General features: G+C 38.0%; 1 protein-coding gene across 1 annotated transcript in view; it reads right to left on the bottom strand.

The window, feature by feature from the left end:
- Positions 1-13,605, bottom strand: part of PRRG1 (proline rich and Gla domain 1) — a 135,387-nt gene that overhangs the window by 34,605 nt on the left and 87,177 nt on the right. Inside the window, exon 3 of the mRNA XM_082864077.1 lies at positions 13,227-13,387. Coding sequence (XP_082720203.1) covers positions 13,227-13,387 — 161 coding nt within the window. The remainder of the gene's footprint in view (positions 1-13,226; positions 13,388-13,605) is intronic.

Below are 13,605 nucleotides of genomic sequence, written 5' to 3'. Positions count from 1 at the left end.
AAGCTCTGAATCAGTAGCTCAAGGGCCATCAGTGGATCATGAGAAGCTAAGTGAAATAGGAGTTCCCCTAACAATGTCAAAGAATCCAAGTTTCTGCCTGCAGGTGTGACGAGTAATCTCCAGGGAACTAGTGACCAACTGTTAAATACCTCAGACACTGAGCACTTCTTGTTAATCACCATCTTCACCCAAAAATGTCTACATGCTACGTACGTCCTGCCGTGGGCTCTGAATTCAGAGATCCCCTATGTAGCTTTTGTAGCATATCCTAGTATGAAGGGGCACTGCATATCTCTTTTTTCAATTTCTCTTTTAATAATTTCCACACAAGACAAATTTAAGGCAACACTTTGGAATGAGAGGTATTATCCAAAAAGGAATAGCTGGACTTAGACTAAAATCCTTGGACCCAGTTTCTAAATTGCAGACACAGCTTGGGGGAGGAGTGGAGCATGGAGTGCACAGGGCATGGGACAGCCCCAGACAGGACAATCGTCCGCACCCCCACAAGTACTACCCGCTGCAAAGCTTTTTGAGTATTCCAACTAAGCAGTTTTAGTTAAACCATTTGCTTTACAATCTAACAAAATGTAATCGGCTGATCACCTACATTAGAATCCCCAGGACTGCTCATGAAAGCAGATTCCCTGGTCCTATGGAGACCTGTGGACCCTGGACTGTGCATTCTTAAAATAATTTTTTTTCTTATTTTGGAGTAATTTTAGATTTACAGCAAAATCGCAAAGATAGTACAGAGCATCCCTCTGTACCCCTCACCCAGTATCCCCTCATGTTAGCATCTTACATTAGGATGGCACATTTGTTATAATTAATTAACTAATATTGGTCCATTATTATTAACAATGGATTTGGATTTCACTGGTTTTCCCACTAATGACCTTTTTGTTCCAGAATCCAATCCACATTGCACTTAATTGTCATATATCTTTAGTCTCATCTGTTCTGTGACAGTTTCTCAGTCTTTTCTTCTTTTTCATGACCTTGACAGTTTTGAGGGGTCAGTAGTTTGTAGAATATATCTCAATTTGGATGTCTTTGGTAATTTTCTCATAATTCCATTGGGGTTATTGCTTTGGGGGGAAAATATCACAGAGGTGAAGTCCCTTCTCATAACATGCTATACATGACTTATCACTGGTTATGCTAACTTTGATCACCCTGTCAAGGTAGTGGTTTGCCAGCTTTCTCCACTGGCAAAGTAAGTGGAGAAGTAAGGTATTTCCCTCCACTTTCCGTACTCTAATCTTTGGAAGCAGATCATTAAGACCAAGCAACCCTCAAGAGAGGCAGAGAATTAAGCTCTGCCTCCTGGAGAGGGGGGTATTTACATACACAGTTTGGAATTCTTGTGTACTGTAGATTTGTCTCTCTCACCTATTTATTCATTTATTTATATCATTATGGACTCAAGCATTTATTATATGCTTTAGGTTATAATCCAATACTACATCACTTATTTTGTTATTCAAATAGTTCTGCCTTTGGCCGTTGAGAACTCCTTCAGATTGGCTCCTGTGCCTCTTGGACATGCTCTCATTTGCTCTTTGAGTACTTCCTTACTTTCTGTTACTACAGTACACTTCAGCTCATCTTGTATTCTCCCTGCTCCAGCCCTCGAATCAGCCATTTCCCCCAAAGAGTCCTGATTTCTTTTGCTGTGGTATAGTATGAGAGACCCAGATCTGGGCATTGAGGGGGACTGTGCAGTTTCGAGAAGCAACCAAGCCGATTCTTAATGCACTCTTCAAGTTTGAGGACAGCCATTTTGGAAAGTCAAGCACAAATAAACAACTTGTCAAGAAAAGTTCTGAAATAGTTGTTTTAAAGAATTACTACTATTTGGTTCATGTTAGTTCAAGATTAAAACTTCCAAAATGCAAAGTACCCTGGGGGACCTGTAGAGAGGAAAAGAGAGAAAACAATGGTAGAGATCGAATAATGATTCTAAAATAAAGTGATTATAATTCAGCACCTAAAAATTAGAATAAAATATATTTATCAAAGGCGTTCTCTGTGCCAGGCACTAAGCTAAGCGCACAGCTCCAAACATAATGCTGAGGGTGTAACTTCTCCTTTTTTAAAGGTACAGAAAATTGAGGCCTAGAAAGGTGAAATGTTTGCACAAAGCAATACAGTCAGTAGGTGGCAGAGCTGAGACACCAAATCAGGTCCATGTAATCTTCCAAGCAGAGGATTTGTGCAGGGCATTCTGTTAAGTACTGCTTATGTGAGTACACAGGCTGTTTCTCCCAGATCTCAAATGCCAGGAGGGAGGGTCAGCTTATTCACTGTTGTATGTCCTGTGTCTGTTATACAGTAGGCACTCAGCAGATAACATCCGAATAAATCTGACCAAATTTCTACATTGGTGAAGAGGAGGACCATGAGGTATAACACATTTTCTTCTATTGTATCTTATAATTAGACTTATGTTCCAAATTAGGTAAGAAATTACCAAAAAAGAATTTTTACTGAAAGCATACTTCTAACTTCACACAGTTCAGATTTGGGGATGATGAAAATTAAGTATGAGTAAAACTGTCCTGAGTGATAAATTTTAGTAAACAAAAAGATAGTTAGTATGTACTCTAAGACTAGAAAGCAAATGTCAAAAGTCATAATTTTCTTCACTGCCTGGATTAATCAAGTGAACTTCAAAGACAATACTATGTTATTCAAATGCTTCTTAACACAGAGCAGATCCTTCTTAACAAATAACAAACAATATTCTGAAATAGATGTTCTGAAATAGATCAAGGATCAGAATACCATTTCTATTACACTTACTAGACCAAAATCCCCTGATTACACCTTTTTGTAAATGGTATGGTTTCAATGGCATAAGCAAACTCAGATGACAGGCCGTAAACCATAAAGAAGGAAAGAAACCTAACACCAACATAATAAAAAATACGTTTTAAATTAAGTCCACATCTATCAGCTAACTTGTGAACAAGTTTCCGATCACTACTTCTATGAATTAAATGTACTTCATAACATGCCAATCCATTCGTTCATTCCTTCATCAAATATTTATTTAATTCCCATTATGTGCCAGCACTGTCTCAGATGCTAAAGACCACAGCTATGAACAAAACAGAAGAGAAACACTGCTGTCACAGAGCTAACAGTTCTGGGGGGAGAGCACCACTAAACAAATACAACAAATAGATGTCAAATGGTGGTAAGTGCTGAGAAGAAAAATAATTCCCAGAAGGGGCAAGAGGTTGCAATTTAAAGTAGGATACTTCCTCACTGAGAAAGTGAACTCGACAGGGAGTGATGAGGGAGCTCAGAAACATCCATGTGGAATAGGGAAGAGCAAGTGCCAAAGCCCTGAGGCAGGACATGTGCTATGTGTGTGTAAGGAGCCACAAGGAATCCGCAGAAAAGTGATTAAGGGGTGATGTGTCATAGGAGATGGGATAAAGAAGTACCTGCAGCCATAGTGGAGGTGTGGAGGGGAAAGGGATGAGGACTGATCGTTTAGTGCCTTGTGGGTGACTCTGAGCACTTGGATGTGTACTGAGGAAGACAGGAAGCCGTTACAGAGAAGACACTTTAAAGGATCACTCTAGCCTGCTCTTTTGAGAATGACCTATGAGGAGGGGGCCAAGAAATCATACGACAGAGTGATGGTGGCTTGGATGTAAAGTGGTAACAAGTAGAGAGGCTGAGAGGTGGCTCTATTCTGAATATACTTTCATGTTAGAACCAACACTGTTGGCAGATGGAGTGAGGATATGAAAAAGGGAGAAGAGCGGCTGGGCCCGTGAGCCATGGCTGCTGAGCCTGCGCGTCCGGAGCCTGTGCTCCGTAACGGGAGAGGCCACAACAGTGAGAGGCCCGCGTACCACAAAAAAAAAAAAAAAAAAAAAAAAAAAAAGGGAAGGAGATTTCACAGAAGAGAATATATAAATGGAAAATAAGAAAGGCTCCTCAGAGAAACAGCCAATTCCAAGACTGGGGTAGAGAAAGTACAAGATTATCCTGGACACCTTGTTGGGCCAAAAAGTAAAAAAGTGCTAGAAAAACTGATAGGGACATGTCAAAGAGACAGAGAAGCCAGTTTGAAGAAACTTCCATTAACCAAATTTGAGACATTTTGATCAATTTACCCTGAAGATATACTTCCAATAATGCAAACCTTGGCAACAAGGTTTGGGGCTTAGCAAAGAGATGGATGGATGCGTTACTACTGCATACTGAGATCAGAAAGGCTGTGGCAGAAGCAGATTTGGAGGGAAGGGACACAAATTTGTCTACGTAGAAATGTATCCAATTCCAAGAGGAGATGTTGAGTAGGCAGTTAGTCACCCAGGTCTGCAGTTGAAGGTAACCCTCCAGGATATAAATTTGGGAGTTATTAGCATTTCAAGCCACAAACTAGGAAAGCTCACCAGGGGAGTGAGTACAGACAGAGCAGTTTCAAGAAATGAGCTGATTGCTGAAGGGAGATGTAGGGTGAAGAGAGTTTTTTTCCCTAAGAGGTGTGTAGGCTAATGAGAAAGATTCTATAGAGAGGAAGAGGTGATGCTGGAGAGGGCGGAGAATTGCTTGAGCAATTGCTGAAAGAGTTTCTTCTTCTATTTGCTTCGAAGATTGCTGAAATGCAGCATCCTGTCTCTGAGGGCAGGAAAGGATACAGAGAAGCAATGATACGCATAAGGGCCAGAGAAGGAAGCAATAAAAACATCATCATTCACCTTGAAAGCAATAAAAGAGGTCGGTAAGGTAGTAAGGTATACGATTAACACATAAAAATCAATAGCCTACAAAACACATACCTGACAATGGATTTGTATCTAGAAAATACAGAAAACTCTCAAAACTCAAAAATACAAGAAAACAATCCAATTAGAAAATAACCAAAAGACAGGAAAGGGGGCTTCCCTGGTGGCGCAGTGGTTGAGAGTCCGCCTGCCGATGCAGGGGACGCGGGTTCGTGCCCCGGTCCGGGAAGATCCCACATGCCGCGGAGCAGCTGGGGCCGTGAGCCATGGCCGCTGAGCCTGCGCGTCCGGAGCCTGTGCTCCGCAACGGGAGAGGCCACAACAGTGAGAGGCCCGCGTACAGCAAAAAAAAAAAAAAAAAAGGGAAAGGAGATTTCACAGAAGAGAATATATAAATGGAAAATAAGCATATGAAAAGATGTTCAACATTACTGGCCATTAAGGAAATGGAAATTAAAACCACAATGTGGTATCACTACACGTCTATCAGAATGACTACAAAAGGAAACACAGTAACAGCACCAAGTGCTGGCAAGTATGAAGAGAAACTGGATCACTCAAACACTGCTGGTGGGAATTTAAAACAGTAATTTATACAATGACAACTTAGTCTGTCAGTATCCTAAAGAACTATACATATACTTAGCATACAACAATTATACCCCAGAGAAATAAAAACTTATGTTCACACAAAAACATGTACACAAATATTCATAGCAGCTTTATGTAAAATAGCCCCAAACTGGAAACAACCCAGATGTCCCTCAACGAGTGAATCGTTCAACAAACTGTGATACATCCATACCATGGATAATAAAAAATAATGAACTATTGATATACACACAACTTAGGTGAACTCAAGAGCATTATGTTGAGTGTAAAAAGGCAATATTAAAAGGTTCCATATATATGATTCCATTTATATAACATTCTTGCAATGACAGAATTACAGAGGTGGGGAACAGATTAGTGATTACCACAGGTTAGAGATGGTGGTGGTGTGGGGGGGTGCGACTATTAAGGGAGATTTTGTACAAATGAAAGAATTCTGCATCTTAACTGTAGTGGTGGTTACAGGAGTCTACACAAGTGATAAAATGGCACAGAACTATACACACGGATTGTACCAATGTCAGTTTCCTGGTTTTGATACTGTACTACAATTATGTAAGATGTAATGACTGAGGGAAACTGGGTAGAGGCTACATGGAACCTCTCTGTATTATCTTTGCAATTTTCTGAGAATCTATAATTATCTCAAAAGTTTTTAAAAATCTAATGCATCCTTATAAGTATAACTTGGACCACAGGATTTCTCAGAACTCAAGTCAAAATAAATATATGGTTTATTAATTTTAAAAAATCAATAACCTAGTACATGAGTGTTCATAGCAGCTTCATTTGTAATAACCCCACACAGGAAACAACCCAAATGTCCATATACATATAATGATATACTACTCAGCAATAAAAATGAATAACTATTGATATGTGCACTATGGACATCTGAACATAATCATGCAGAGTAAAAGAAGTCAGACAAAACAGTGCATAATGTATGATTTCACTTACAGAAAACTCTAGAAAATATAAACTAATCTACAGTGACAGAAGTCAGATGAATCATTGCCTTGGGGTGCTCTTGATCATGGGGAGAGGTGGGAAGGAGGAATTACAATGGGGCAAGAAGGACCTTTTGGGAATGATGAATCTGTTCACTATCTTGACTGTGGTAATGGTTTCATAGGTGTATGCATATGTTAAAACTTACCAAGTTGTATAATTTATATATGTGTGGTTAATTGTATGTCAATTATAACTCAATAAGGTTTAAAAAAATCAGTAGCTTACACATTCACAAATAATAACCAATTAGAATATATCATGGAAAAGAACCCATGTACAATAGCAACAAAGAAATAGTTAGGAACCAACCTAAGAACTGTGCAAAACTTATATGATGAAAACAATAAAACATTCCTGAAAGAGAGAAATACTGATTTCAACAAATAGAAAGAAATCTCTTCTTGTAGAGGGTGATTTAATACCTTAAAGATGTTAGTTCTCCCTAAATTAATTTACAAACTGAAAGAAATCCCAATAAAAATACTGACAAATGATTTTTTTCTGTGCTAGAAAAATACATACTAAAATTTATATGGAAAAATAGGCATGTAAGAATAGCTCACAAAACACTGAAAAAGAAGAGCTTATAAGGAGAACTAGTTCTAATTTATACTAAGTATACTAAAAATCTTCTATAAATAAAACAGTATGTCACTGGCATTTGAGCAGAAGGATGGACCAATGGACTAGAATATAAAATCCTGAAATTGACTAGGCACATAATTAAATCACTGGGGCAAAGAAGGATTTCATAATAAATTGTGTTTGGACAACTGGATAGCTATGTGAAAACAAATCAGATCCATAACTCACACCACACCCAAGAATAAACTGTAAGTGAATCAGAGATCTAAATGTAAAAACTCAAATATGTTAGAAGAGATTGGGTGAATTCCTCTATAACCAGGGCATAAGAGGATGGTTTTCTACTATGATTAAAAATCTGGATTTAATAAAATATTTCTTTAATTTATGGCTACAATGAAAATGAAAAAAAAAAAACTGCATGATAAAAATCCATAAGCAAAGTCAAAATATAAATGACAACTGTAAGCAAATATTTGAAATATATCACCAATAAAAGCTATAGTATCTCTAATATACTTATTAAAAATTCAGGGAAAAAAGACCATAAATCTGATACAAAAATGGGCAAAAGGCAAAGACAATTCACAAGACAGATATAAAAATGGCCCATAAACACATGGCAAAATACACAGCTTCACTCATAAGAGAAATGTAAATTGAAACAACACCAAGATACCACGTCACACCCAAAAGATTAAAAAGAATGTCAACGCTTTTAAAATACACTCTGCTGGTCAGACTGTGAGGAAATAGGCACTCTCAAATATCTGGTGGGAATGTAAAATAGTACAAGCTTTACAGAGGGTACTCTGGCAATATCTAACAAAAGTACATATGCATCAATCCTTGACGAGCAATTCACTTCTAAGAATTTACCCTGAAGATACACTTCCAATAATGCAAAATTATTTACTACAGCATTATCTGTAATTGCAAAAATACTGGAAACTACTTAATGCCTAAATACAGTAGACTGGTTGAATAAACTGTGACACATCCTTACTAGGAAGTACTATACAGATTTTTAAAAATAGGATAATCTCTGTGAATACATAAGGAGTGACTTCCAGAATGGATAGATGGATGGATGAATATAAATGTTTTCCCCCTCCCTATTACGATATGGGTATTAAAATTCTGAAACCACTGTATGTGTGTTGTAGAACTGGGCAAATGAGTTAATATATTGATGTTACTGAAAGTCAGGGAAGAATATCTACAAAGAATATCTACATCGCACCTACCAATACAGAATGGGGAAAACAAAGAAGAACCCTGAGGGGTATTGGAATCGGAGATCAGCAGGATGAATATGCAAGTCCATACACCACACACATGCACACACACACATTTATGTGCATACATGTGTGTAATTATTTTCCTAGCTCTGTTGCTGGAAGGCCCAGAAGCAATGATACTCTGATAGCAATGAGAACACTCTAGTTCCCAGATCTTGGTTTCTAAATATTATTCCTAACTATAAGTAAGAAAGGCTCCTCAGAGAAACAGCCAATTCCAAGACTGGGGCAGAGAAAGTACAAGATTATCCTGAACACCTTGTTGGGCCAAAAAGTAAAAAAGTGCCAGAAAAACTGATAGGGACATGTCAAAGAGACAGAGAAGCCAGTTTGAAGAAACTTCCATTAACCAAATTTGAGACATTTTGATCAAAACACTGACAGTTGGGCTTCCCTGGTGGCGCAGTGGCTGAGAGTCTGCCTGCCGATGCAGGGGACACGGGTTCGTGCCCCGGTCCGGGAAGATCCCACATGCCGCGGAGCAGCTGGGCCCGTGAGCCATGGCCGCTGAGCCTGCACATCCAGAGCCTGTGCTCCGCAACGGGAGAGGCCACAACAGTGAGAGGCCCGCGTACCGGAAAAAAAAACAAAAAACAAAAAACAAAAAAACACTGACAGCAATGAATTATAACTCACTGAATAAAATGATCTATGAAAGATAGATAAAGGGAAAGTTCCTGCCCATAGTGGAATGCCAACTAACAAACGTACACAGAATGATTGAGTCAGAAATTCACCATTTAGCGTTATATTAAACTAGAATTTAATTGATTCAGTCAAGAACTATCAACAGCAGACATTAAAACTAGAGGGTAAGGTTGGAACTCATTTGAAAATACAAAATAAGGGAAACAATACATAAAAAAGCTGTGGACTGATTGCACTCAAGATCAACTCTAGGAACGAGTGGAAGGAGAAATTCTGAAAAGGAAAAATAAAGTTGATTTCTACTTGTATCTCACAAATCTTAGGACTTTTAATAAACCCGTTATACATATTGCTATGATAATCTGAACTTAAACTTAGCTGAGAGGGGAAATGTATGTGAGAGCAAAATGCCGTGTAAGGTGGGCAGAAATCATGTCTGACTAATGTGTACGATCCACAGCCAGTGTATATTTACAAAGTTTATTTAAGTCCTGACATATTCCATAGTTCAATCTCAAAGTATTATACTTCATGTAGTACTAAGAATGCTGTTCGATGATTGTAAAAATACTAGTACCTGGAGAAAAGCCTAATGACATTTAAATATGCTTGTTTTTAATAATGTTCTGGATTCAGAAGGGAAATTCAGGCTCAAAATTCTATATGCAATAAAAAGATTACACACTAAAAAACCCCACAAAAACTAGTAGGTAGAAGTTTGGTGGAGAACAGAATATTTACACAGTCTCAAAGTATCTTCCCACTAAAGTTCTTACCATTCCTTTAAAGGAGAATGATAAAGCAGGATGAAAAGCCATTAGCTTTATGAAAACCACAGTAGAATATCTAAAATTTGTATTTTTTGGAAAATCACAATATCAAAAACTAAGTTCCATTTAAGTACATGAACTAGTTTTTTATTAAAACCTGCATGCTACAAAGCACCATTTATACGATAATCCTATTGTTCTTATTAAAAATTTATACTAAAAATAGGCTAGAATGATAAATACCAAAAGTATAAAACTGATGGTGCTAAGAATTCAAGTGATTTTATTCATTTTATGTTTTACTACATTTTCAATTTCTCTACAATGAACATATATTAAGAAGAAGAAAAAATGTGTAAAAAAAACCCTGCAAGAAGTAAGCAGATACAGAAGAAAAAAGCTGGAAAGAAACTAAAAAGCCAACAGTGCTTTGTGATTGCATAATGGCATCATGGGTGATGTATTCGTTTCCCTGTTTTTAACTGTGGGACTTAAGATTTAAAAGCCATGATGCTCACAACTTATCACTTTATAAACTGATTTTACCTTTGCTGTGCACACTGGAATCTAGCAATGCTGCCTCTCTGATAATCTCTCCTTGAACTCCTTCCTCTTACGCCCTGGATCCTTCTCTACCTAACAAGAGAACAAATCCTCTTTCTTTAAAACTTCTGCATCCACTGCTCCTGAGATTATTTGATGTCCCTTTATCACAGCTAACATCATTTGTTTCGCATGTAGTGTTATTTTCATGGTTAGCGTACAGGAATGGATCTTTATATAATGGCAACCACTGGTAATGTCATTTCCTACCATAAAGCAGTTCCAGAGAATGTATACCACTGCCTTGTGCTTTCTCATCCCTGTTCTCCTTGCATAGCAATTGGTCTAGAGTAAGGAGAGGTGAAGAGGTATCTTGTCAGAGTGGGTAGGGGAGTTCTGATATGTCTCTTCTTTTGTAGAAGTAAAACGTTTTATTATTTTTTATAACATCTTTATTGGAGTATACTTGCTTTACAGTGGTGTGTTAGTTTCTGCTTTATAACAAAGTGAATCAGCTATAGGTATACACATATCTATCCCCATATCTCCTCCCTCTTGTGCCTCCCTCCCACCCCTCTAGGTGGTCACAAAGCACTGAGCTGATCCCCCTGTGCTATGTGGCTGCTTCCCACTAGCTATCTATTTTACATTTGGTAGTGTATATATGTCAGTGCCACTCTCTCACTTTGTCCCAGCTTACCCTTTCCCCTCCCTGAGTCCTCAAGTCCATTCTCTACATCTGCGTCTTTATTCCTGTCCTGCTCCTAGGTTCTTCAGAACCATTTTTTTTAGATTCCATATATATGTGTTAGCATACGGTATTTGTTTTTCTCTTTCTGACTTACTTCACTCTGTACGACAGACTCTAGGTCCATCCACCTCACTACAAATAACTCAATTTTGTTTCTTTTCATGGCTGAGTAATATTTCATTGTATATATGTGCCACATCTTCTTTATCCATTCATCTGTCGATGGACACTTAGGTTGCTTCCATGTCCTGGCTATTGTAAACAGAGCTGCAATGAACATTGTGGTACATGACTCTTTTTGAGTTATGGTTTTCTCAGGGTATATGCCCAGTAATGGGGTGGCTGGGTCGTAGGGTAGTTCTATTTTTAGTTTTTAAGGAAGCTCCATACTGTTCTCCATAGTGGCTGTATCAATTTACATATCCACCAACAGTGCAAGAGGGTTCCCTTTTCTCCACACCCTCTCCAGCGTGAATTCTTTGTAGATTTTTTGATGATGGCCATTCTGACTGGTGTGAGGTGATACCTCATCTTAGTTTTGGTTTGCATTTCTCTAATGATTAGTGATGTTGAACATTCTTTCATGTGTTTGTTGGCAATCTGTATATCTCCTTTGGAGAAATGTGTATTTAGGTCTTCTGCCCATTTTTGGATTGGGTTGTTTGTTGTTTTAATATTGAGCTGCATGAGCTGCTTGTAAATTTCGGAGATTAATCCTTTGTCAGTTGCTTCCTTTGCAAATATTTTCTCCCATTCTGAGGGTAATCTTTTGGTCTTGTTTATGGTTTCCTTTGTTGTGCAAAAGCTTTGAAGTTTCATTAGGTCCCATTTGTTTATTTTTGTTTTTATTTCCATTTCTCTAGGAGGTGAGTCAAAAAGGATCTTGCTGTGATTTATGTCATAGAGTGTTCTGCCTATGTTTTCCTCTAAGAGTTTTATGGTGTCTGGCCTTACATTTAGGTCTTTAATCCATTTAGAGTTTCTTTTCGTGTATCGTGTTAGGGAGTGTTCCAGTTTCATTCTTCTACCTGTAGCTGTCCAGTTTTCCCAGCACCACTTATTGAAGAGACTGTCTTTTCTCCATTGTATATCCTTGCCTCCTTCATCATAGATTAGTTGACCATAGGTGCGTGGGTTTATCTCTGGGCTTTCTATCCTGTTCCATTGATCTATATTTCTGTTTTTGTGTCAGTACCATACTGTCTTGATTACTGTAGCTTCGTAGTATAGTGTGAAGACCAGGAGCCTGATTCCTCCATCTCCATTTTTCTTTCTCAAGATTGCTTTGGGTATTTGGGGTCTTTTGTGTTTCCATACAAATTGTGAGTTTTTTTGTTCTAGTTCTGTGAAAAATGCCATTGGTAGTTTGATAGGGATTGCACTGAATCTGTAGATTGCTTTGGGTAGTATAGTCAACTTCACAATACTGTTTTTTCCAATCCAAGAACATGGTATGTCTCTCCATCTGTTTGTATCATTTTTAATTTCTTTCATTAGCGTCTTATAGTTTTCTGCATACAGGTCTTTTATTCAACATAGTTTTGTAAGTTTTAGCCACAGCAATCAGAGAAGAAAAAGAAATAAAAGAAATCCAAATCGGAAAAGAAGTAGTAAAGGTGTCACTGTTTGCAGATGACATGATACTATACATAGAGAATCCTAAAGAGGCTACCAGAAAACTACTAGAGCTAATCAATGAATGTGGTAAAGTAGCAGGATACAAAATTAATGCACAGAAATCTCTTGCATTCCTATACACTAATGATGAACAATCTGAAAGAGAAATTAAGGACACACTCCCATTTACCATTGCAACAGAAAGAATAAAATACCTAGGAATAAACCTACCTAATGAGTAAAACATTTTAAAACAGCATCACTATCTGTTAGCTTCCTCTGCACTTTCTCCCAGATGAAGCACGGTATGGTCATAATGGTATCTATAACTTTCCCGAACAAAGCCTTGTGTAAATCATGCTTCCCCCTTGCTCAGATGATCGATCTCAACTCAGCAGGGTCCTATGGCAATGGAGCCCTCAAAGACAGACCAGCACACAGGGAAGTGAAACTAGACCTCCGACCTGCAGAGTCGGGTGGCTTAGTTAGAGGCCCCGTTCAGAGTTAGTTCTTTGGGAGGGTAGTTTTTAAATGATAGCAGTGCACACAATTTGGGAATGCAGGTTTCAAATATACATCACAAAGGTAGGCAAATCTGTGAACATTTAAAAAAGATTGCCGATATACTTACAGTTTTTTCGTTATTTTCAAAAGCTTCTCTTGCTTCTTCAAATGTGCAGACTTCTTCTTTGCATTCACGTTCAATATTGCCCTGCCTTATCTCTTCAAAAAGTCCATTAGCTCTTGGGTAGCGTTTTAATACTGAATTGGCTTTTTCTCCTGTGAGGAAAACTAAAAAGAGATATAATAATAAGCATAAAACTGTAATTTAAAAAAATGTGGAAAGTTAATAAACAAGATGAAATCTGCTGGATACTCTTTAGAAAACATAGCCAACACCCTAAACCTCTTTCTCTAGGTCAGCAAAGTGACATTCAGCTCTCAACCACCAATCTGCTGTCTTCCTCATCATGTGAATGTGTCCTTTCAGTAGCAGTTGCCCTGGGCAG

Source organism: Leucopleurus acutus (genome assembly GCF_964270905.1).
Source record: "Leucopleurus acutus genome assembly, chromosome: X".
Lineage (NCBI taxonomy): Eukaryota > Metazoa > Chordata > Mammalia > Artiodactyla > Delphinidae > Leucopleurus > Leucopleurus acutus.
The sequence above is the reverse complement of the archived record's forward strand: the minus strand, read 5'-3'. Positions and strand labels throughout refer to the sequence as shown.